Source organism: Panthera onca, chromosome B3 (assembly GCF_046562875.1).
Source record: "Panthera onca isolate mPanOnc1 chromosome B3, mPanOnc1 haplotype 2, whole genome shotgun sequence".
Lineage (NCBI taxonomy): Eukaryota > Metazoa > Chordata > Mammalia > Carnivora > Felidae > Panthera > Panthera onca.
In genome coordinates this window covers 71,405,965-71,430,154 of record NC_138344.1, presented here as the reverse complement: position 1 = coordinate 71,430,154, position 24,190 = coordinate 71,405,965, and the positions used below count along the sequence as shown (strand labels likewise).

General features: G+C 38.8%; 1 protein-coding gene across 9 annotated transcripts in view; it reads left to right on the top strand.

Annotated features, from left to right (window-relative positions):
* RNASE9 (ribonuclease A family member 9 (inactive)) overlaps positions 1-24,190 on the top strand; it is a 126,091-nt gene that overhangs the window by 37,608 nt on the left and 64,293 nt on the right. For 3 of the 9 annotated variants that reach the window (XM_060619094.3, XM_060619095.3, XM_060619096.3), the window contains 3 exons: positions 10,580-10,737; positions 14,261-14,387; positions 16,045-17,029. In XM_060619094.3, coding sequence (XP_060475077.3) covers positions 16,060-16,665 — 606 coding nt within the window. In that variant the 5' untranslated portion in view covers positions 10,580-10,737; positions 14,261-14,387; positions 16,045-16,059 and the 3' untranslated portion in view covers positions 16,666-17,029. Of the gene's footprint in view, positions 1-10,265; positions 10,328-10,579; positions 10,738-10,849; positions 10,964-14,260; positions 14,388-16,044; positions 17,030-24,190 lie in introns of those variants that run through there. The other 6 variants (XM_060619097.3, XM_060619098.3, XM_078448417.2 and 3 more) reach the window with 5 other exon arrangements.

Sequence of the window (24,190 nt, the reverse complement as noted above, 5' to 3'; positions counted from 1 at the left end):
TAGGACTGGCGGGAGAATGGGGAGTGATGGAGGTGCACACGAGGGATCTTTTGAGGGTGATGGGAATGTCCTGAAAGTGGATTATGAGACAATGGCACACCTCTAAGTTTACTAAAAATCACAGAATCGTGCATTTTAAAGGAGTGAATTTTATGTTATGTGAACTATACTTCAATAAAACTGCTAAGGAAAAACCCAAGGAATTTATTGTTGACACATTTTCCTGATCTCCTTCCATCCTAACAGCAAGTCCTGTGATTTTTATGTCCTAAATAACTTAAATCTATCATTTACCTCCATTTTGTTCTTCCCAATATTTTTTAGATTTTCTTTACTTATTTTGAGAGAGAGAGCATGTGTGCATGCAGAGGAGGGGTAGAGAGAGAGGGAGAGAGAGAATCCCAAGCAGGCTCTGTGCTGACAACAGGGCTTGATCTCACGACTATGAGATCATGACCTGAGCCAATATCGAGAGTTGGGTGCTTAACCGACTGAGCCACGCAGGCGCCCCTGTTCTGCCCAGTTTTTGTTTAAGATATTCCCAATAATTGCCTATCTGATTTCTTCTGGCACCCCCTTGTGCCTGCCTAGCCGTTCTCTAGTGTGCAAACACAATTTTCTGCTAAAAATATAAATCTGTTCATGTCTACTCAAGTTGGGATTCTTTTCAGATGACATCTGGCCATTTACAAACACTCTACTTATTTTCTGTTGGGTGGCTGCTTTTTTTCTTTTAGACAAATAGGAAGTAATTTTCTTTATATATTACAGACATGGCAGGATAATTTATTAAGACACTTATTTGTTTACTTTTTTTTTTTTTTTTTGGTCCTTCTCTATGAGACAAAACCAATATAATCACTTTTCTCTTTTCCATTACCAAAAAAGGCAAGTTTTTGTAAATAAACCTCGTGGGTTATTAACATCTTTTGTATTTCAGGCCAGATAACAGCAGTGAATACTAATGAAGAGTGTGCTAGTCTCCCAGAGATTAATTTGAGTGTTAGGGCCCCTGAAGAAAGTATGGCCAAGAGTGAAAGAAGAGAGTACATTTCCTTGAAAGTGGATAGAAAGGAGAATTATCTTTGGGGATGGTGTATTTCCTGCAACTAGAAGAAAGTAGTGACCCAGTATTCATACAGCCCCCAAATGAGGAGATGTGAGTTGGCTGGATTCTAAGTTCAGAGGTGGCGTGTGGATTTTTTTTTTCTTGTGCACTCTCAGGAGGATTCTTATTATATAAATGAACCAAACATAGTCACTGTATATAGGCCCTATGTTTACTTCTTTATAGCAAGTGGGATTCATAGGCTTAAAAGGTCACCAGGGTCAAATTCAAATTTTTACCCATCTGGTTGTCTTAAATGTCACCTTGGTAAGCATATTTTTTGCCTCTTAGAGCATGTATGCTTTGCATACCCATAAAAGTACACCCAACATCTGCAAGCCACAGGGTAAAATAAGCCCTCTAGCTATAAAACAACAGCAGCAACAACAACAACAACCCACAAGCTGCTGCTGCCCTTTGGAGCTCTCTGACTCAAAGACTCCCCTTCATTCTGCTGAGCGCCATCTTTTAGACACATAAGCCCCCCTCTTAATTCCCTCTCCCCTGGGAGTTTTCTTGGTCCCCCACCCCCACCCCATCTCCCCGCCCTGGCCTTAAGGATGGTGCCTCACCACCACCACATGATGATGGTGGTCTCTGGGTGGTCTCCTGCTGCGTGGGACCTCACCCACACATCCACTTGCCCAGCGGCACCCACATAAAGCTTGTGTGCTACTGCCACACTGTGGTTGTATCTTTTTCTTTCATCAGTCCCCAGATTCCTCAGACTATAGTTCTCATCTTCATGCGGTGATCCTTGTTCCAACACCGCAGCCTCTGCCCAAGACTTTGTTTTTTTTCTCCCTAGCGACGGAATTCTAAGGGTGTGGCAAGTGTAAGCCAATCGCCACTAAGGCTTGTTATATTCCTTCACATTTTAACTTTTTGTTTTTTTAAATTTTTTAATGTTTATTTTATTTTTGAGAGAGAGAGAGAGAGAGAGAGCGTGAGAAGGGGAGGGGCAGAGAGACAGGGAGACACAGAATCTGAAGCAGGCTCCAGGCTCTGAGCTGTTAGCACAGAGCCCACCGCAGGGCCAAACCCACAAACCGGGAGATCATGACACGGCCAAAGTCGGATGCTTAACCGACTGAGCCACCCAGGTGCCCCACATTTTAACTTTTTAACACAGTTTTATTGAGATGTAATTGACATATGATAAACTGCACATATTTATTTGAATTGTCTAATTTCGTAAGTTTTGACATATGTCTATGCCCATTAAATCATATCCAACATTTACCAAATTTCATGCCCTTTAGTTATTCCTTCTTCTCACCTTCCCTACCCCCAATCCCCAAGCAACCACTGATCTGCTTTCTTTTCACTACAGATTAATTTCCATTTTCTAGAGTTTTATAGAAATGGAATCATACACTATGTACTATCTTTTGTTTGGCTTCTTTAACTCAATTTAATTATTTTGAGATTCATCTATGCTGTTGTGTGTATCAATAGCTCATTCCTTTTTCTTGCTGGGTGGCATTTCATTAAATGGATACACTGCAATTCATTTATCCATTTACCTAATGGTAGAAATTTGAGTTGGTTCTAGTTTTTGGTGATTGCAAATAAAGCTGCTGTGAACGTTCATGTAAAAGTCTTTGTGTGACCATACGTTTCTTTTTCTCTGGAGTAAAACCTACTAGTGGAATGGCTGGGTCAAACGGTGGATGTGTATTTACCTTTCTAAAAACCTACTGAGCTGTTTCCAAATTTGTTTGTATCATTTTATATTGTCACCAGCACTATTAGGAGAAATCCAGTTCACCGACATTCTTACTGACACTTGGTAAAGTCAGTCATTTTCATTGTAACCATTCTAGTAGGTGTCTGGTGGTATCTCATTGTGGTTTTAAGTAGCATTTCCTTGAACACTAAGGATATTGAACAACTTTTTCATGTGCTTATTTGTTTGCCATCCATATATCTTCTTTTCTGAAGTGCCTGTTAAAACATTTTCCTATTTTTTTATTGGATTATTTGCATTTTCATTGTTGCATATTCTGGATACAAGTCCTTTTTATATATGTGTGTGTGTGTGTGTGTGTGTGTGTGTGTGTGTGTATGATGCAAATACATATGCATTCATATATATGTTATAATGCATATATATGTACAGTTGTATATATATTATAATGCATATATGTGTGCATTTGTATACAATGCATATATATATGGATTCATATATATTACAATGCATATATATTATAATACACATATATGTGCATTCATATATATTATAATGGATATATATGTGCATTCGTATATATATTATAATGCATATATGTGCATTCATATATATTATAATGCATATATATATGCATTGCATCTAGTATGGATGTGTAATGTTTATCAGTTTTCTCTTCAATACTGCTTTAACAGCATCCCACAAATTTTGCTATGCTATGTGATTCTTTTCAACAGTAGTCAGATCAAAATATTTTCTAATTTCCATTTTGATTTTATGTTTGTCCCATGGATTATTTAGAATTGGTTTGTTTAGTTTCTATATATTTTGAGATTTTTGAGAGGTCTTTCTCTTACTCATTTATAATTTCATTGCAATGTCAGAGAATATATTTTGTTTAACTTGGATCCTTTTGAGGTTATTAAGACCTGTTTCACGGCAGAAAATTTGGTGTATCCTGGTAAGTGTTCTGCAGGAGCTTGAAAAAATATGTATTTGCTTTTGTTGTATGGAATGTTCTATAAATGTAACTGGGGATAAATTTGTTGTTAATTTGGTTCAAGTCCTCAATATTCTTGCTGATTTCCTGCCTACTTGACCTATCAGCTATTGAGAAATGGATATGGAAGCTCAAACTGTAATATATGGATTTCACTTCTCCTTATAGTTCTTTCTGTATTTGCATCTTGTAATTTGAAGCCCAATTTTTAGGGGCATAAAAATTTAGGATTGTTACGTCCTGTTGATTAATCGAACCTCATATTTGGAAATGACCCTCATTAGCTTTGGTAATATTCTTTGTTTTGAAATCTGCTTTATCTGATATTACTATAGCACTCCAGCTTTCTTTTGATGAACACTAGCATGGTATATGTTTCTACATCCTTTATTGTTACCTTCTTTATGTGTCTTCATATAAAGTGTATTTCTTGTAGGCAGTATATACTGAATCTTGTTTTGTTTTTTAAAATCCCAGTCTATCATTAGCTTTTAATTGGTATGCTAAGACCATTTACATTTAATGAGATTATTGATACAGTTAGTTGGAGTCTAACTCCTGCTATTTGTTCTATTTGTCCCTTCCATTTTTTCCTCCCTTTTTCTGATTTTGGGGCCTTCACTTGATTTATGAATTTTTTTTATTCCACTTTTATCTCCTTTGTTGACTTTTTAACTACAGCTCTTTGTTTTAATTCAGTGGTTGCATTAGGATATACAGTATATATCTATAAATTATAGCTTACTTTCAACTGATACTGTACTACTTCACTCAGTGTAAAAACCTTATGCTAGTATACTTGGATTCCTCTCAGATTCTATGCTATTTTCATGCATTTTACTTTGGAATACGGTATAAATCCCATTATACATTGCTACTAGTTTTGGTTAGTCTGTTTTATTTTAAATAAATTTAAATTAAAAAAAAAAAGCAGGGCACCTGGGTGGCTTAGTCGGCTGACTTAGGCTCAGGTCATGATCTCATAGTTCGTGAGTTCAAACCCCACGTCAGGCTCTGTGCTAACAGCTCAGAGCCTGGAGCCTGCTTTCGAATTCTGTGTCTCCTTCTCTCTCTGCTCTTCCCCCCACTCACACTTTCTCTCTCTCTCTCAAAAATAAATAAACATTAAAAAATAATAACAAAAAAATCATATGTATTTTCCCATTTAATTAAATACCATTTATAATGTTCTTCATTCAAAAATAAATAAATATTAAAAAATAATAACAAAAAAATCGTATGTATTTGCCCATTTAATTAATTACCATTTACAATGTTCTTCATTCCTTTGTGGAGATTCACATTTCCAATTGGTATAATTTTCTCTTTGCCAGTTTACCTTCCCTGTTTGCTGGTGATGACTTTTTGTAAGCTCTGCAATCTAAGAATGCTTTTATTTTGCCTTCGTTTTTTAAAGATATTTTTACCAGGTATAGAATTTCTACCTTGACAACTTTCTTACTTTGAGTACTTTAATATTTTCCTGCTCTCTTCTTACTTACATTATTTCAGAAAAGAAATCTAACATCACCCCTCTCTTTGCTTCTCCAATCCTAGCATGCCATTTTTCTGAGGCTGCTTCTAAGGTTTTCTTTTCATGACTAGGTCAGGGTTGTTTTCTTCCCAGTTTGGTTATGATGTGCCTTGGTATAGTTTTCTTCATGTTTTGTGCTTGGAGTTCATTGAGCTTTTTTTTGATTTGTGAATTTATACTTTCCATCAACTTTTGAAAGTGTTTGGCTATTACTGCTTCTAATTTTTTTTTCTATCCCCCTGCTTCTCCTTTTCAAAGACTCTAATTACTCATCTGAAGTCACTTGAATTAATTCTACAGCTTGCTGATGCTCCTTTCACTCTTTGTTTTCTTGTTTGATGTTTCATTTGGATCATTTCTATAACCTTCAGATTCACTAATCTTTGTTCTGCAATATCTAATCTGCCATTAATCTCATCCAGTGTACTTTTCATCTCACACATTTTAGTTTTTATCTTTAAAAGTTTCAAAGTTTGATTTGTTTTTTTCTATTGTCTATGAATCTACTTAATTTTTTTCACATAAGAAATCCAGTTATAATAATAATTAAAAAAATTTTTTTAATGTTTATTTATTTTTTGAGAGACAGAGCATGAGGAGGGGAGGGGCAAAAAGAGTGGGAGACACAGAATCCAAAGCAGACTCCAGGCTCTGAGCTGTCAGCACAGAGCCCAACACAGGGGCTCAAACCTGTGAACCATCAGGTCATGACCTGAGCCGAAATCAAGACTCAGATGCTTAACTAACTGAGCCACCCAGCCGCCCTTATAATAACAGTTTTAATGTCTTTATTCTATGCCTTCTTATGGCCAAATGCAATTGAATGATTATTCTCCTCAGTATGGTTTTTGTTTATCTGCTTCCTTTTTTAGTAATTTTCTAAAAGTTTTTATTTATTTATTTTGAGAGATAGACAGTGTGTGTGAGTGGGGAAGGGGCAGAGAGAGAGAGAGGGAGAGAGAATCCCAAGCAGGCTCTATTCCATCAGCATGGAGCCTGACTCAGGGCTCAATCCCATGAACTGTGAGATCATGACCTGAGCGGAAACCAGGAGTCGGACGCCTAACCGACTGAGTCACCCAGGTGCCCCCAGGCTTAGTTATTTTTGATTGGATGCCAGATGTTGTGAATTTTACCTTGTTGGTTTACCAGGTAAGGATAATTTTGCATTCCTATAAATTTTCTTGAACTATTTTCTGGGATGCACATAAGCTATTCGGAACCACTCGATCCTTTTGATTTGTTAGGCAGGTGCAGAGCAGTTGCAGCCTAAGGCTAATTATTGCCCATTACTGAGGCAAGACCTTCCTGAGTACTCTACCTAATATCCCATGCATCTTGACTTTTTCCAGCCTGGTTAGTGGGGTTAGGCACTATCTTCTCTGATCCTTTTAGATAATTCTTTCCCCAGCCTCAGGTGGTTTTCTCCCACACTCATGATAAACAGTACTCTGCTGCATACTTGAGAGAAACCCTGTGCAGATCTCCACGTTTCTGTTCAAGGCAGTGCTCTCCTTTCTAGTACTGTGTCCTGTGGACTCAAGTTTCTTGGCCTCCTTGTTTCCTCAATTCCTCCTCCTCATCTCCTGTAGTTTTCAGGCTCCTCCTGTTTGCCAACCCTTCACTTGTGCCTGAAATCTCTCTCCAGGCAGTAAGCCAGGCAAATTGAAACTTGTTAGTTTCCTGTATCTCAAAGATCAGTGTGTTTGGTTGTCTCATGTTAGTGTCTTGAAACTAATTTTTCCAGCATTTTATCAGTTTTAAAAATTGTTGCAGGTGGGAGGGTAAATCAGGTCCGTGTTACTCCATCTTGACTAGAAGATTATATTCATCCTTATGTATGCTTTCATTTTAAAACCAAATCTGGGGGTGTCTGGGTGGCTCAGTCAGTTAAGTGTCTGATTCTTGGTTTTAGCTCAGGTCATGATCTCATGGTTCACGAGTTCAAGCCCCATGTTGGACTCTGTGCTGACAGCGTGGAGTTGGTTTGGGATTCTGTCTTTCCCTCTCTCTCTGCTCCTCTCCCTCTCACTCTCTCTGTCTCTCTCTCTAAGTTAATAAATTAAAAAAAAAATTTAAAAACCTGTATGTTAAAAAAACCACAAAAATTAGGGGTGCCTGGGTCGCTCAGTCAGTTAACCATCTGACTTCGGCTCAGGTCATGATCTCATAGCTGGTGAGTTCTAGTCCTGCGTTGGGCTCTGTGCTGACAGCTCAGAGCCTGGAGCCTGCTTCGGTTTCCATTTCCATCTCTCTCTGCCCCCTCCAACACTTGTGCTCTGTCTCTATCAAAAATAAATAAACATTAAAAAAAATTAAAATTAAAATTAAAATAAATAAATAAAACCAAGTCTAGGGGAGCCTGGCTGGCTCAGTCGGTAGATCCTGCAACTCTTAATCTCAGGTTTGTAGGTTTGGGCCCCACGTTGGGTGTGGAGATTGCTTGAAAATAAAATCTTAAAAAAAAAAAAAAAAGTTTAAAGTGTTTTTGTCTAAACAGGCTCCTTAAAATTTTTGGAGATAAACCACCTCTCCTTGCTTTTCTAGTGAGAAGGTAAATCTATCATGGCAGAGTTGCACTCATAATGAGTTAATGATGCAAAAGCTAAGAAATATAGGAGTTTGATGAAGATCTCATAGGAAATAAGAATACTTTGTGAAGGCATAGATGAGCATTTTGCTTTTACTGCTGTAGAATATTGGGAAAGAGAGAAATTCTTTACAGCACAAGAAATTCTTTACCAAATTCTTTGGTAGCTCAAAGGGATATCAATGGCTTTTGTGTTAAGTTTCAAAAATGTTAGTTGTTTAAAAGGGGAGGAAAAAACAACCCTATGTTCCATATTAAGACAATTGATAACAGAAAGAGAAACTATGATAACAGAAAGAGAAACTATGAAACTATGATGATCAACACTCATGTACAAAACTGTAACTTTCTGTTTTACTAGGGCAAATGCAGATACTTTGATTTTCCTAACTATGTAAGAAAGGCAGAAGACACCTAAAATTGTAACAGAGGTAAATTGTGCTGCCACCCTTAAGAGCTAGGGTTTTGGTGCAGATACAATGGATTGAGAAAAGAAATTCATACTTTTCTTACACCTGAGTTTGAGAAGCACTTTCACACTGATCACATTTTCAAAGCACTTAAAATTTTTTTTGAACATTTTTTATCTATTTTTGAGAGGCAGAGAGAGAGACAGAGCACTAGCAGGGGATGAGCAAAGAGAGAGATGGAGAGACAGAATCTGAAGCAGGCTCCAGGCTCTGAGCTGTCAGCACAGAGCCCAACGTGGGGCTGGAACCCAGTAACCAACCGTGAGATCATGACCTGAGCTGAAGTTGGACACTTAACCAGACCCACCCAGGCACCCCCAAAGCATTTTTTTTCCCAAGCTGTTGCTGGTTTTTGAAGTTTATTTTTTTGGTGTCTTCTGCTATTAGAGATCATTGTCATGTTATTTGTTTTGGGGTCAGATTTTCTTTGTACTCATGTATACAGGTATGTAATTCAGTCTATGCATGTGTAATCAAGCTTTTCAATAATTCAATAATTTTCTTTGTGGCTGTGCTCTTGTTTGGTTTAAGAAAGACATCCTTCACTAGCTCCAAAATTGTGAAAAATATTCTACTATATATACTTGTATCATTATAATATCCTTAATGTTGTTTTAAAAATATTACTTTGACCTCTAGTCCATCATACATGGAGGAATGTGTTTGTGTGCGTATGGGTGGGTGGGTGTGAACACTGAAATCTGTTATTTTTTCTTTCTTTCTTTCTTTCTTTCTTTCTTTCTTTCTTTCTTTCTTTCTTTCTTTCTTTCTTTCTTTCTTTCTTTCTTTCTTATAATCTCTACACCCAATGCAGGGCTCAAACCCATAACCCCAAGGTCAAGAGTCACATGTTCCACTGACTGAGCCAGACAGGTTCCCCTATTTTTTCTTGATATAGAACCCACTGTCTCACTGGGCTTTATTTTCCTTTTCCCTGGCAAAATCTATGAAATATTCTATCCTAATATATTCTATGCTTCTATTTTCCTGTTATTTCTGATCACTGAGAAGGACCAAATTATGAGATCAAGCCATATCAGTGGCGATATCTTAGTCTGTACCTGCTAAACTCACACTGACATTACAGAAAAAAAAATAGCAGATAACAATGTAACAAACCTCAAAAAAAATTTTTTTTATATAGAATCATACAATAAAAAAGGTAATTAAGGCATGCATAAATATAAACTTGCAGGAAACTGCAAACAAATACAAAGAGATTTTTGTCATCCCGGAGCTGGCTTGACTCCACTTTTGCAATATAAGATGTCAAAATTACTCTATATTTGTGCTCTGAAGATTGATTTTCAATTATTGGTAACTCTTATTTTGCGTACATCTATTAAGATCTGGTTTTGGACACATGTTCTTAAATATGAAGTGCCAGTATCTCAAACTGCCGCATTTGATATCAGTTAACTTCCACTTTTGCATCAGGAAGAGTCAGTTCCTTTCTGTATTCTGTCTCTGTGAGCTCAAATATTCAGGTCTTTACTAGGGCCTGGGCCCTAGTAAATGTCTTGAACAAAAGATGTGCATTTCAGGGAAGTCACTGATCCTCTTAGGACCTACAAAAATCACATTTTTCTCTAGATTTTCTCAGCCTGACACCATTCTCAGTTTGGCTAGGGGTGTAAAGGTCAGAAGCATAAATATTGCCTCAAAATGTTTAAACAGAGTCTAAATTTGAGGTTAGCTAAAACCTAGATTTTTCTTATGGAATTCAACGAAGAGATATTCTGGGATTTACTCATAAAGGTAAGTCTAACTCTAAAGACTGAGTTTTTATCTTTGCTTAACCACTCAAACTAAGGAACTGACTCTTCCTGCTACTGAGCAAAAGTGGAAGTTAACTGATATCAAATGTGGCAGTCTGAGAAATTGGCACTTCATATTTAAGAACACGTCCAAAACCAGATCTTAAAAATCCATTTCGTAAGTGACATTTCTTAGAACTAACTTATTTTAAATTTGAAAAATAGATAGCTTTAAAGACAACAATAAGAAATCAACCATTCAGAAATAACAGGTTATTGAGGTTTTGTTTTGGTTCCTCCGCCCCCACCACATAATCTATATTTCCATTAATTGGGATCATGTTGTAGATATAGTTCAATGTTTTATTTTTTCCCCAGCCATTTGTTATGGACATTTGCCACTGGTCTCCATCCCTTTCTTGTTTTGTAGGTAACAACCCTTCCTTTGGTCAGCAACTGGAATTCTGCTGGAATTTTAATGGTGTGGTTTTGCCTTTACTTCCCCGAGGAGGACATGTGTTACAGGTTGACCAATCAGAAGACCTCACAATCCTGGATTTACGCATGTGACAGAAACAAGGCCAACCGGTAAAGTTATTTTCTATATTGGATGAAAGTGGGAGAGGATGACACTTCCTACTGTGACCTTAAATATAGGCTATAAAGGTAACAATGATTTTCTCTGCCATTACATTGAGAGACCCTGCATGAGAATGAAGTTAGCATAGAAAACAGTGGTGGAAGAGAGAGAAAATAAGAGTGCAGTGAAAGATTTAATTTCTTCATCCTGCTGTGCCTCTTGGACTTGTTTTCTGTGAGTCAATATAGTTCCTCTTGTGTTTAAGTTAATTTGTTTGGTACTTCTATCACTTGTGACCAGATAATCCTACTACTATAATATTAAATATATTTCATATTTTTAAATTTTCATTGGTTAATTTATTTGTAAATTCTGGAAAACAATCTATTCTATAATATATAATTCTCTGACTACAGAATGCTATCTCAAATATTAGCTTTTACTACAGTGGTTATTATTGTTTTTACCATATTTATGAACATATCAGACTCAATTTAACCTTTCCTCAAATTTTTGGATATTTATGTTTTCAAATTTCAAATTTTTGTCTTTATTAAGTAAAGCTTACTGTCCATATTTCTATATAAACTATTGCTGCTTAGAATCTTAGCTATTACAAGTGGGGGGATATTATCAGGTTTTCAAAGCTTTTTGTTATATTTGCCAACTTTTTCACTGTGATCACAAATGAGTGATTGCCCACCTTATCTCACTCGCCAGCATTGAGTTTATGAGGTATTGTAACTGTTACCAATTTGTAAGATACAATTTTAATTTTTCCTTTTGTGATTGAAGCTATATAACTATTACACAATCATAATCCTTTGATGCCTTATTGTAAGATCTGTTAAAAGTCTTGCATTTTAAAAATGATTTACTTTTAAAATACAACCTAATAATCTCTCTGAAATATGTATTTGTCTCCCTGGGGAGACTTTGACCCATCTTACTCTTTTATTTTATTTTTTTAAATTGTGACCAGGGACTCAAGACCTGCATAATAGAAAAGGCCCGGGATAGACAACCTCTCTCAGGCCCTTCCCTGCCTATACACCTATAAGTTACCCTAACCCTCCCAAGCACGTTTAAAAGCGGAGAGGAAAAGTGGGACTCAATCAGATATGTGCACACCCATGTTCAAAGAAGCATTATTCACTATAGCCAAACAGTGAAAGCAATTCATCTCAATTTTTTTCCAAAAACATTTACTGAAAAGGCCTAAAACTTCCCCACTATTTTGGGATGTTTTCTATGTCATAAATTACATTTTTATGTATACAAAGGCAGTGCTTCTCAAACCTTAGTGGGCTAAGACTCACCTTGTGAACTTGTTTATAGTGCAAATATATGGGCCCATTCACAGAGGTTCTGATTAATGAGGTTTGAGCAAAACCCAGGGAATCTGCAATCCACAGGGCGTCCAGGTGGTTCTGCTGTGTGAGGTTGCCAGGCAAAAACTTAAGAAGCATTGCATGAGCATGTTTCAATCCGTCTGTTCTCTGTTCTCTGTTTCTGTCTCTGTCTGTCTATCTGTCTTGCCCATTTACTGCAAATTCCCATTCCTACCCTGTGCCCCAAGCAACCACTAATCTACTTTCTGTTCTGTCTCAGTACTAACTTTTGAACAGGTAGAAGAATGAATGTGAGTTGCTTTATTAGATATTGAAATATTTTATTGAAATATTGACTTATTAGAATAAGTCAAAGCATATCACTGGCAAGTGAATAGATAAAACCATCATCAAAACACAACAGATAGTTCAGAAACAGAATTGTTTAATATATAAGCTAACTTTTAAATTAGTGATGAGGGACCCCAAATCATTGGTACTGGGATTATGGAAAAATCATGTGAAAACAAAACCCACCTCTCACTATACTTCAAAATAAATTCCAGATGGGTAAAAGACTTAACATTTTTCAAAAATCCATAAAAGTAATACAATAGAATAGAAGCAAAAATGCATATAATTTGGGGTCAGAAAGGATTTTGACAAGTATGAAACTACAATCTGAATTCATAAATAAAAAAATTAAGAAGTTTAGGATACAAAAGTCAAGGAGGTATCCTGGGCAGGCCCTGAGGCATGTCCTCAGCAGGAGCCTGAACTCTGCTCTCCATGAACCTGTTGTTCCGTTTTCTGCAGCCCAAGATGCCGCAGACACTCCAGGTTCTCATTTATGGGAATGTGTGCTAAGCTCCCTGGACTTTCACAATGGTCTCACTCTCCTGAAGAGACTCCCCAGGGGAGTCTGATAAGAGTGTAGAAGCAGGGATGGGAGGAAGGGTTCGTGCTTATGGCCACACCAAGACTGCCCAGTCTCACGTCACCACTGCAGGCCAGTTTTTCTTTCCAGTTCCATTCTCTGCTCTCCTGCCTTCAATCCTCCTGTTCTCTCTACTTTCTCATATGTGCCCCCCACATCTGCCTTTTTAAAAAAAAATGTTTATTTATTTTTGAGAGAGAGAGCAAGTCGGAGGGGCAGAGAGAGAGAGACAGAGGATCTGAAGCAGGCTCTGCACTGACAGCAAAGAGCCAGATAATGGGTTTGAACTCACAAACCTTGAGATCATGACCTGAGCTGAAGTAAGATGCTTAACCAACTGAGCCACTCAGGCACCCCAACATCTGCCTGTCTCTAACTCCTCCATTCTCTGACTTTTTCTACTCACATATACAAAGGTTAGATCCAACCTGTTTCCATCTCCACGTAGCTCAGAGTCTCTGGGTTATGAGTATTGGAGAATCACTCAGGTTGCCTTAAGGGAAGACTTCTCTTATGCCAAGGCCACAGTGGAGTAAGAAAACCCAGGAAACTCTCCTGCAGCAGCTCAGCTAGGCTTCATGGCACGTGGGCCAGCACGTGGGCCAATTTCTTACAGCACTCCAGTGGTTCAGACACAATTCTAGTCCTCCCCACTTATTTTTTTTTTTTAGTAGGCTCCACACCCATCACAGAGCCCAATGTGGGGCTTGAACTCACGACCCTGAGATGAAGACCTGAGAACAAGAGTCAGACGCTCAACTGACGGAGCCACTCAGGCGCCCCTGGTTCTTGCCACTTTTGTGATCTCTGTGTTTCTGTTAGTTTCTTCTGACAGAGTTACAAAGACAGCCTAGAGAAGGAAGCACAGGTTAGCCTCAGGAAGGGAAACTAGACTGATAAGGGCCACAGAATAGCAGTGAAGAACCGAATTGTAGATGTCAGACAGACTTGTGACCTGAGCATGAACCAGGGTTTTGCCAGGCCCAATGTAAGATTTTAAGCAACCTCCTTTCACAAAGAGATGCTGATTACAATGAAGACAAAAACAATACTAAAAAACAACATGTCTATCATAAGGCTGTTTGGATGATGAAGATGGTAATGTATAGATAGTGCTTTGTACATCATTGCTTGTTGTGTTAGCCATTATTATTTATTATTTGTATGTATATTTATTTATGTACAAATAAATATTATTTATACATGTTACTTATGTATTTATTTCAGCTGCTCACAGTTGTTTTTCTCCCTTTCTACTCCAAGCTCCTGTGCTCTAAGGGGAGGCCAATTCCCCCAATATCAGGATCTCTGCAGCCCAGCCCTGAGGCATCCATTCTCTGAAACATAGACACCACAAGGACTGAACAAGGTCAAGAGACTCCAGGCACAGGTAGGCCTGGAAGCCTGTTCTCCAGTGTACCTAAAGCACTTGCCTTTGTCTGGGAAGTCTCCTTGGAGAATTGATTAACAGCCAGATTTGGAGTAGAAATGGAAAATGATAGATAGGCCCAGGAGTTCTCTGTGAGAGATGACACTTTGTACTAAAGGGTAGAATGTCCCCTGGTATCTAGCAGTTGGGCACAATCCCTGTAACACATGTTACTACTGTTCAGGCTCTTGCAAGGAAAGTTTTAAAATAATTATTTAACATAACGACCACAAAGCTTAGTAATAATGTGCTTCATTAGTATGTAACAAATTAAACATTTTCATTTCTTTTTAAGGTAGGACAATTTTTTAAATAATGTAAGTCATCTCAGTTTTACACATTTGTGTTGCAGAGACACTTGCTCATGTGTATTTAAAGTACTGGGGGGTATTGGGGTGCCTTGATGCCTCAGTTGGTTAAGCATCCAAGTCGTGATTTCAGCTCTGGTCTTGATCTCAGGGTTTGTGAATTCGAGCCCTGCATCAGGCTCTGCACTGGCAGTGAGGGGCCTGCTTGGGATTCTCTCACTCTCCCTTTCTCTCTGCCCCTCCCCTGCTCACACTCTCTCTCTCAAAAATAAATAAACTTAAAATAAATAAATAAATAAATAAATAAATAAATAAATAAATAAAGTACTGGGGGATTTTGGTGCAGCCTGCTGTGGGGTGAATAGACAGGCAGATGCACTGACAGCGAGGAAAGTAAGGACTGAAATATCTCCTTACTGATGAGGTAAGGAGAGGTACTGATGAGGTCACTGTAACTCTGCAGACAGGCTCACAGGGTGGAGAGAGTTTAGGGATGCAAAACCTGATCACAGCAGAAACCATGAAGTCTACCTAAGAGAAGAAAAAAATAGGATAAAAAAACACCCCCACAAGGTAAGTGATGCCCCTTGGTGGCAGAGCCATTCTGAGTGGTAACAGCAGGCAGAGGAGGCTACAAAATGGACCGAGCAGCTCCAGGCAAGGAGGTCGTGCTGAAAGCATACTCACAAAGAAAAGCAGATGGTGTTCATCTGACCCCATGTACCTTGCTTGATCCCTTCTCCCAGGGCGTCTATGGTCTGAGATGAGCAAGAGGAGAAGTCATAAGATGAAGAATTTTCCTCATAGCAGCGGGCGGAGGGGAGGGAGGATCACTTACAGCTCTCTACGGTGTGAGTTCACAACTCCTAAGAAGAGAACAGATGCATTTGTTCCGGATGGTGGGAGCCTCTTCTCTGCCTGTCTGTCTATCTGTCTGTCTCTCTCTCTCTCTCTCCCCTCTCCCCACTGCTGTCTTGACCTCCTCTCTCCTTCCCTCCTGCCCTCCATCTCTCCTTTTCTCTCTTCCTCATCCTTCCTTGTTTGCTCACTGCTCTCTCTCCTTTTCTCTCCCTTCTTCCTTCACCTTTTCCTCTCATATCGACAGTCTTCCGACTGAGTACAGGCCTAGGAAGGTTACTTTTTAGTCCATACTTCAGAAATGGTTAAATATATTCTGAATTATCAATTTGAATACTGCTCAAAGTCTTCGAGCTCAGAACGGCGGTAAGTGGCAGAAAGGAATGTTGCCCAGCACAGGAATAGAAGTGGGCACAGTATGGAAATGGCTCACATCCCCTTATCTCTCGTAGTCCCCCCTGGAAAGCATGTGGACTCTGATCACCCTGCGGCCCCTCACTCTGCTGCTCCTGCTGCTCCTGCTACTGCAGCCACTGCAGTTGAAAATCTTGCACAAATATGTTCCGTTGTCAGCGGAAGAGATAGAGCAATTTGAAGATTATTTGGAGGAAATGCGCAGCACCGGACCTACCCTACCAACCCCTAAGGATGTTTTCAAAAGGCGCACCATTATTGATCCGGGAAGACCCTTAACTGATTCCAACTACTGCACTGATGAAATAAAGATGAAAAATGTCCACAACAGATTCCGTTGTGTAAAAGAACATTTCTTCCTCCAGATATCATTTGAGGAACTGCAAGACATCTGTAACAACCTGTTTGTGTCTTGTAAGAATGGGGTGAAGAGATGTCACAGGAGCAGGCAATCAATAAAAGGAGTGTACTGTAATTTAATCGAAGGAGTGGTAATGACAGACTGTGTCTATGAATCTTCTTACAGGCAGGGACAGGTCCTTATGACTTGTCGATGGCAAAATGATATTCAAGAAGTTATCCCTGCTTACATAAATGATATTATGGAGATAAATGATACTATCAAGGAGAAACATGTCCTCCACGGTTACTTCCAGTGACCCTTCTAAAAGAGTATTCTCTAAGACGCCAAGAGTAGGACACATCGCTCGCCATATGGATCCTTACAGTTCAAAATTGAGAACGGTAACGTTGATCCTATCAATTTTAATCATCCACCTTCTTCCCTTCTTCTCCTGACACCATGCAAACAATGTGGGCTAAGTTCACAGATGGTGCTCTGGGATGTGGCTTCAAACAGGTCACGTCATTTACCACATTTTGGATGTGTTTGGAGGGTGAATGCCTGAAGGGAAAGGGTGGCTGGTTCCAAGAGGGACAGGAAATGGTTATCTGGAGTGTGCTCCTATGTTGTCTTCATGTACATCTCTAGCTCAGTAGAAATAATAAAGTGCATTGACCTAGTGAAGTGTCTCTGGTATGGTTATGTGGGGTTTCTGGGTTGGGAATTACTTTTCTCTGTGATGTAATTTGAAAGAAAAAGAACCTAAAGCTCCTCAAGAAATTGTGAAATTAAACTTTCTAGTGCTATATTTGTAGATATTTCACCCATTCTGTTCTTTCCACACAACAAAATACTCAACGAAAACATAAAGATGTAGATTCTAATAGAGACATCTCAGGATAAATACTGAAATATTCAGGATGGCAAGCTCCCCGAGGTACTTTTCAAGTGTCCAATAGTATTTTTGTAGATTCCCACACCTTTGCTTTAGCTTAGGCAGCAACACTGTTCACAAAACTACAAAAAATTCCTCACTTTCTGGCAGTCACATTTATTCACAATCCCTTTCCTGGCTTGCCAGTAGATGTGGCTTCTTTGAGAATACACCACTTCCAAAAAAGGCTGGAGAATCTGTATGATGAAGGAAATCTATTTGTCCAGTTCAGGTAATAATTTCTCTCCCTTTGTGAAATCTCTTAACATCTTTTTTAAAGTTTGTTTATTTATTTATTTTGAGAGAGAGAGAGAGAGAGAGAGAGAGAGAGAGAATGGGAGAGGGGCAGAGAGACAGGGAGAGAGAGAATCCCAAGCAGGCTCCGAGCTGTAAGTGTGGAACCCAAGGCGGGGCTCAGTCTCACAAACTATGAGATTCTGACCTGAGCCAAAATCAAATGTTGGATGCTTAATTGACTGAACCACCCAGCCCCCCCTTAATATCTTTTCGTTATTATTTTCAATAACTTAAGGCAAATGGGATAAGAAGGAGTGAAGGGAGATGGTAGGGAGAGTGTCTGTTACTTTTGCACATCGTACTGAAATCCAATCCACTTATTTCTTCCCCAGTCCTTATTCTTGTCTTCAGACTCAGAGCTAAGATCCTACTTTATCAATTAGTTGATGCAAATAAGGGTCTAGGGACAAAGATTCAGATCCCATTTCAGTGACTAAGGGGGAACCACTGTTCACATGGAGACTTGTGGCTTTTAATCGTAATGTCTGAGTGAATGAGGATCCCATCAAACTTTAGAAATTTCCATCTCTAAAAGTCAACCTTCAGCTGAAGAAGTTCTGCATATAGGCTAGCATGAGTACGTGCTATGGACCATCTCATCTGGGACATGCTCATTTCACCTATCTTGGGATTATCCAACATATAATATATTTGTGAGAGTATGGTATAGTACAGTAAATAAGGCAGGAAATGACCATAACATATCTCCTTCTCTCCAGATAAATGATCTGATCCATACACATTAGAGTCATGGAAATAGAACAAAGATTATTTATACAGATTGTTCTTTTTATCTAATAATGCATAAAAAAATCCAGGTCCTGGCCTCAATCCGTGAGATTCTTTAAGATATATCAAAACTATAATTTTTAGCTTTACCCATTGTATGATTTCAAAAGATTATCATCCTGTCTCCATTAGCATTCTCTCTTCCTTAATACCAAATTAATAAGATGAATATTGTCCATAACCTTGACTCATATCACAATTCATTCTTTATGTTAGAATCCCTTGAGTTGATGCAACATTAATTTTTTTAATTGTTATAAAATATACATAGCACAAAATTTACTACTTAAGCCACTTTTTAAAAAAGTGCTTATTTTTGAGAGAGAGATCATGAGCAGCAGAGGGGCAGAGAGAGAAGGACACAGAGGATCTGAAGCGGGCTCTGTGCTGGGAGCGGAGAGCTCCATGCAGGGCTTAAACTCATGAACCATGAGATCATGACCTGAGCCAAAGTCGGACACTTAACCAACCGAGCCACCCAGGCGCCCCTACTTTAGCCATTTTTAAGTGTATACTTCAGTGGCAGTAAGTGCATTCACACTGTTGTGCAACCATCACACCAGCCAGCTCCAGAAAATTTTCATCTTGCAAAGCAAAACTCTGTGTACGTTAAACAATGACTCCCCCATTTACCCCTCCTCTCAGCCACAGGCAACCCCCATTCCACTTTGTCTCTTATGAATTTGACTATTCTAGATACCCCATATGAGTAGAACCATACGGTATTTGTCCTTCTGTGACTGTCTTATTCCATGTCTTCAGGATTCATCTATATTTTAGCATGTGTCAGAAGTTGTTTCCTTTTTAAGGTTGAATAGTATTCCATTGGATGTATACACTACAGGTTGTTTATCCATTCATCCATCAATGAACACTTACTTGGGTTGCTTCTACTTTTTGGCTATTGTGAACAATGCTGTTTTGAGCAAGCATGTACAAATATCTGTTTGAGCCTTTGCTTTCTATTCTTTTGGGCCTATGACTGGAAATGAAATTGCTGGATAATATAGTAATTCTATTTTTAATTTTTTGAGAAACCACCACACTCTTTTCCATAGCAGCTACACCATTTGACATCCCACTATCAGTGCACTAAGTTTTCAGTTTCTCCAATCTTATCTTCACCAAAACTTGTCAGTTTCTTTCTTTCTTTTTTTTAATAATAGCAATCCTAATGGGTGTGAAGTGGTGATACAACATTAATTTTAAATTTTAATTATTCAGTGAGTGAATGTAGGCCACCACATTTGTAACAGTAAGAAAAAAAAAATTGTGTTTGTTTCCTAACCAAAATAAACCCTAATCGGTATTGTCTTTAGAAAATTTATGATGCACATAATGTTGTTGAATAAGAGTGGAAGAGTAGAATCCAATACGCAGAGAGCACGGTGGTTCCATATCTTCTATTCTAGCACAACATTCTCCAACAACATTAGGGGGAGTATAGAACCAAAGCTTGTCGCTATCCCTATCCTGCTCCTTACTGAAGAAAACTGATGATGCCTAGTTGAACCCTATTCATTTGCCCCTGCATACTTTTGTGCGAAGTTGAATTTGTATTTCTGGTTGACTTGAAGCATACAAGAACGGTTTTTCAATTATAATGTATATAGCAGTCATAATACCTCACACTGTATATGCTCTATAATATAAAGATTTCAAAGTGCTTTCATGTACTTGTTCATTGTTGGTCATCATAACCCTGTGTCACAAATGAAGGAGACATATTCTCTGTCCACTGTTTGCTCAGAAATATGCTTGGTCACTTGTCCTGATCACACACAACTTAGGATCAGCAATGAGATCACACACTTTATCCAAACCTTTCTTTTCTTTCTTTCTTTAAGATGGATATCTTTCACATGTATGAAATATAAAGATCTTGATATCTATGAGCTATCATATTTTTTGAAACACAAGAAAGAAATTGTTTGTCCCTTATTGCATTTGGTGCATTCTATGATTTGCATTGAGTATGAGATAAATATTCCACCCCAGTTTTCATAGTCAGAAGATTACAAAAGCTAGTAATATTATCAAGTTCTTCTCTAAGAGATCAAAGGAGATACCTCCAGTGACATAGAGCCTCTCCAGACATGACTCTAATCTATCAAAACAAAAAGTAGAAGATACTTTATCCAAATGAGATTTTGAACTCAGGAACACCTTTTCTGTAAGACTGGACTCTGAGACTATGTTTTCCAACTACTAGAATATAAACTTCAGGAGAACAAGGACATTCACAGTGATAATGAGTATATATATACAAATTGACATTTCAAAATGTCAATATTTGACATTATTCAGTTGTTGAAGATTGTCTTCCTTCTCTTATTAAAATATATTCTGGGGTGCCTGGGTGGCTCAATCCGTTAAGTATCTGACTATTGGTTTCAGCTCAGGTAATGACCTTGTGGTTCGTGTGTTCAAGCCCCGCCTTGGATTCTGCACAGACAGTGCGGAGCCTGCTTGGATTCTCTCTCTCCCCCTTTCTCTGCCCCTCCCACATGTGTGCAAGCTCTCTCTCTCTCAAAATAAATAAACTTTTTAAAAAATGAAAAATATCTTCATTATAAGTAAGTATAAGCAATTCACCACTTTAATATATGCTCTAACAGTAGTGCCAGAGCAGAGGGAAGAGCAGCAGGTTTTGAGGATTTCAGGAAGCAAAACATTTTATGGATATTGGGCTAGAAGCTTGTGAAACAAATGTCAAAACGGAGGGAGCACTTCTAAGAAAGAGTAGACATTAAGAATATGAAAGGGAGAAATTTCGAGGAGGAAGCAAGAGTAAGAGAAAGAGGTAGAGAGGGAAGATGAAAGCAAGTCCTGGTCACGAGGAGGCCTTCATACCAGGAATAAAGGTTATGTCAATAAAGGGCAATTTTAAGGGGCGCTGTTAGCACATGGGAAGTCATTAGTGAACGTTATCCAGTGTCTGTGTCTTCACACCTTCTGTGCCTTTATGTGCTGACAGCCTGGAGGTCTGAAAGAATATTTCTAGAGAAGGCAGAGGGAGACAGACCGAGGCCTCATTTCTAATAGCACACATTCCCTTGCTGATCTTCAACAGGGTGTTGAACACTCACTAAGAGATGGAGTTGCCATAATCCATTGCCACTTAAAGATGTTAGGTTGCACATTTAGACAAATGGGTGGTGAAAGTTTTTTAGTGTCTCATTTGTTGACATTCTGACCCTGGCATTTTGGAGAAGGGGATAGTGACAAGAATTCAGCAAGTGAGTAAATATCTAAGACTACTGGTCCTGTGACCTTCTGTTATAATTATGGTATAGATGAATCTGATGCAACAAAGATTCTAAAATACAGTACCTCAAACAGATAAAAGTTTATTTCTCCTTTCTATGACAATCCAGGGGAGGCAATTTGTCCAGGGTGGGAAGGTGACGGTGCTCTATGTGATCACTGAAGGACTGGGGTTCCTTCCACATGATCCACATGATCATTTCCCCAGCTCCGAGGTGTTGTCTTTGTCCAGTTGGCCTCAGCCAACTCACCACAGATCTGTACTCCAGTGCACAGGAATGGGAACAGGTAGAGGGAAGCCAGCTTTCTCTGAAGGGGACATGGCTAAGAATTTGCTCATATTTCTTCAGCTCATATCACACTGGCCAGAACTTAGTGCCAAGGGCACACTTAAGGTGAGAAATCTGCAGAATGTGGTTTGATACTAAAAGGAAGAATAGAAAAATGTATCTAGGGAAGCAATTATTGGTCTGTCAAACATCTGATCTGACCTAAGGAAATGTTTTTCTCAATGCAGTTGATCATCATTGTTGCTATTATTCAGTCTTTAAACATCTGCCTTGACCAGCTGCAGACCTCTATAGGAATTCAAGGAATGTACTCACTACTTACTGGCCTTCAAGTATGAGCATTTCTAGGTAGGATTATTATTGAGGAATAGAGTGTTGGCTCCTTGTGCAGAATCTTATTTCAGTCAACCTGGAACAGTACAGAATCAATGACCAGTAATGTCAGCCTAAAGTGATTGCTAAAACCCACCAGCAAAGGTTTGGTCCATTGATTTTCAACTCTCACTCATGAACCAGAATCTTTAGTAAAACTTTAACAAAATTGCTGAAGCTCCTGGAGATTTATTTGATTCACTAGGTATGGATGAGACCTAGCCATATGTATCTTTCACAACCTCCACAGGCAATTCTAAGATTCAGCCAGAGTTCAGGATAACTGAAAATAGCGTCCATGCCAAAAGTCTAACTATTGAAACAAACCGGCAAGATGATTATACCGAAGATAGGAGATTCCTTTTACTAGAGGTGTGTGCATCAGGCTATTACGGATGGCTGAGAAAATTCACTAACATCCTACACCTAAGTCTCCTTGCTCTGGTGGAAGAAAGCAACCCATTGAAAAATAATATGGGGCCAATGACCAAGGGAAGAGAATTAGTCTTTCTGGCAGTTCTGGTTCTCATTATAAATTTGTATGGTTTCATTATAAGTTAATATATGAATGACGCCTAACAATAAATCTCAATTTGCTTAATTTGGGGTGTGTCAATAAAATTAAGTGTCTGGAAAGCAAAGCTAAGAACAGATGCTCACTTGTAGCAGTTTTACCAAGGTAATTGTAGCCAGCCTCAATTAGGGACATTTTTGTCACATCTCTAACCTAAGTGCAATAATCATCATAGAGAACGATCTCAAAATTAACCTTTGCTACAACTCCGATGTGTAGAAAAGAAGGCAAAGTCTTCATTTTGTGGATAACTAATCTGCCGTTCTCACGAGACACCACTCATGGGGAATTTGGTTGGGTCTCCCTTCCTTTTCCACTTCTCTGTGGAAAGGAACTATGTGAGGGGAGAGGAGTTTCTGTTTCTGCACCGTGGCAGGAGAGAAGGCAAAGACTGGAGCAGACATTTGTACACCAATATTCATAGCAGCATTATTCACAATAGCCCAAAGATGGAAAAAACCTCAAATGTCTATCTGTGAATGAATGGATAAACAAAATGTGGCACATACACATGGTAGAATATTATTTCACTTTGAAAAGGAATGAAATTCTGATACAGGCTACAACATGGATGGATCTTGAAATGTTATGTTAAGTAAATAAGCCAGACTCAAAAGAACAAATAATGTATGGTTCCACTTATACGAGGAACCTAGAATCAAATTCATAGAGACAAAGTAGAATGGCGGTGTAGCTCCTGTTTCTGGACGCAAGGAGTTCCTTCCACGTGTAAAGAGGTTGGAAGCTGTCAGTGCTCCCTAACAACAAGTAAAAAGTTGAACAGACTAAAAAAATCAGCAACTCTTTTAGGATCTGTAAAAGAGTTGAGGAGAGGACAAACCACTGCCCCCAAGATTGGAGAGATTGACAGGCAAATACAGAGAATAGCAACTTAATGGAGGAGAGGCTCATGAAGTGTTAAATTAACTAGACAAGGAGGCCATTAGACTGAAGTGGCTTTAATTCCTGAGTACCCTAGGTAAGCACTACAAAACCTAAGACTGAAATGCCTCAAGGTGAAAAAATTAAAACCTAAGGACAATCGATCACAAGCAGCCAACTTGGCTTTCCCAAAGAAGGTGACCGCGTGGGATATAGCCAATTAAATAATTTCCCTCCTGGGGCGGCTGGGTGGCTCAGTCAGGTAAGCATCTGGCTTCCACTCAGGTCATGATCTCCCGGTTTGTGAGTTCGCTCTGGCTCTGTGCTGACAGCTCAGAGCCTGGAGCCTGCTTCAGATTCTGTGTCTCCCTCACTCTCTGCTCCTCCCGTGTTCACGCTCTGTGTGTGTGTGTCTCTCTCTCAAAAAATAAGTAAA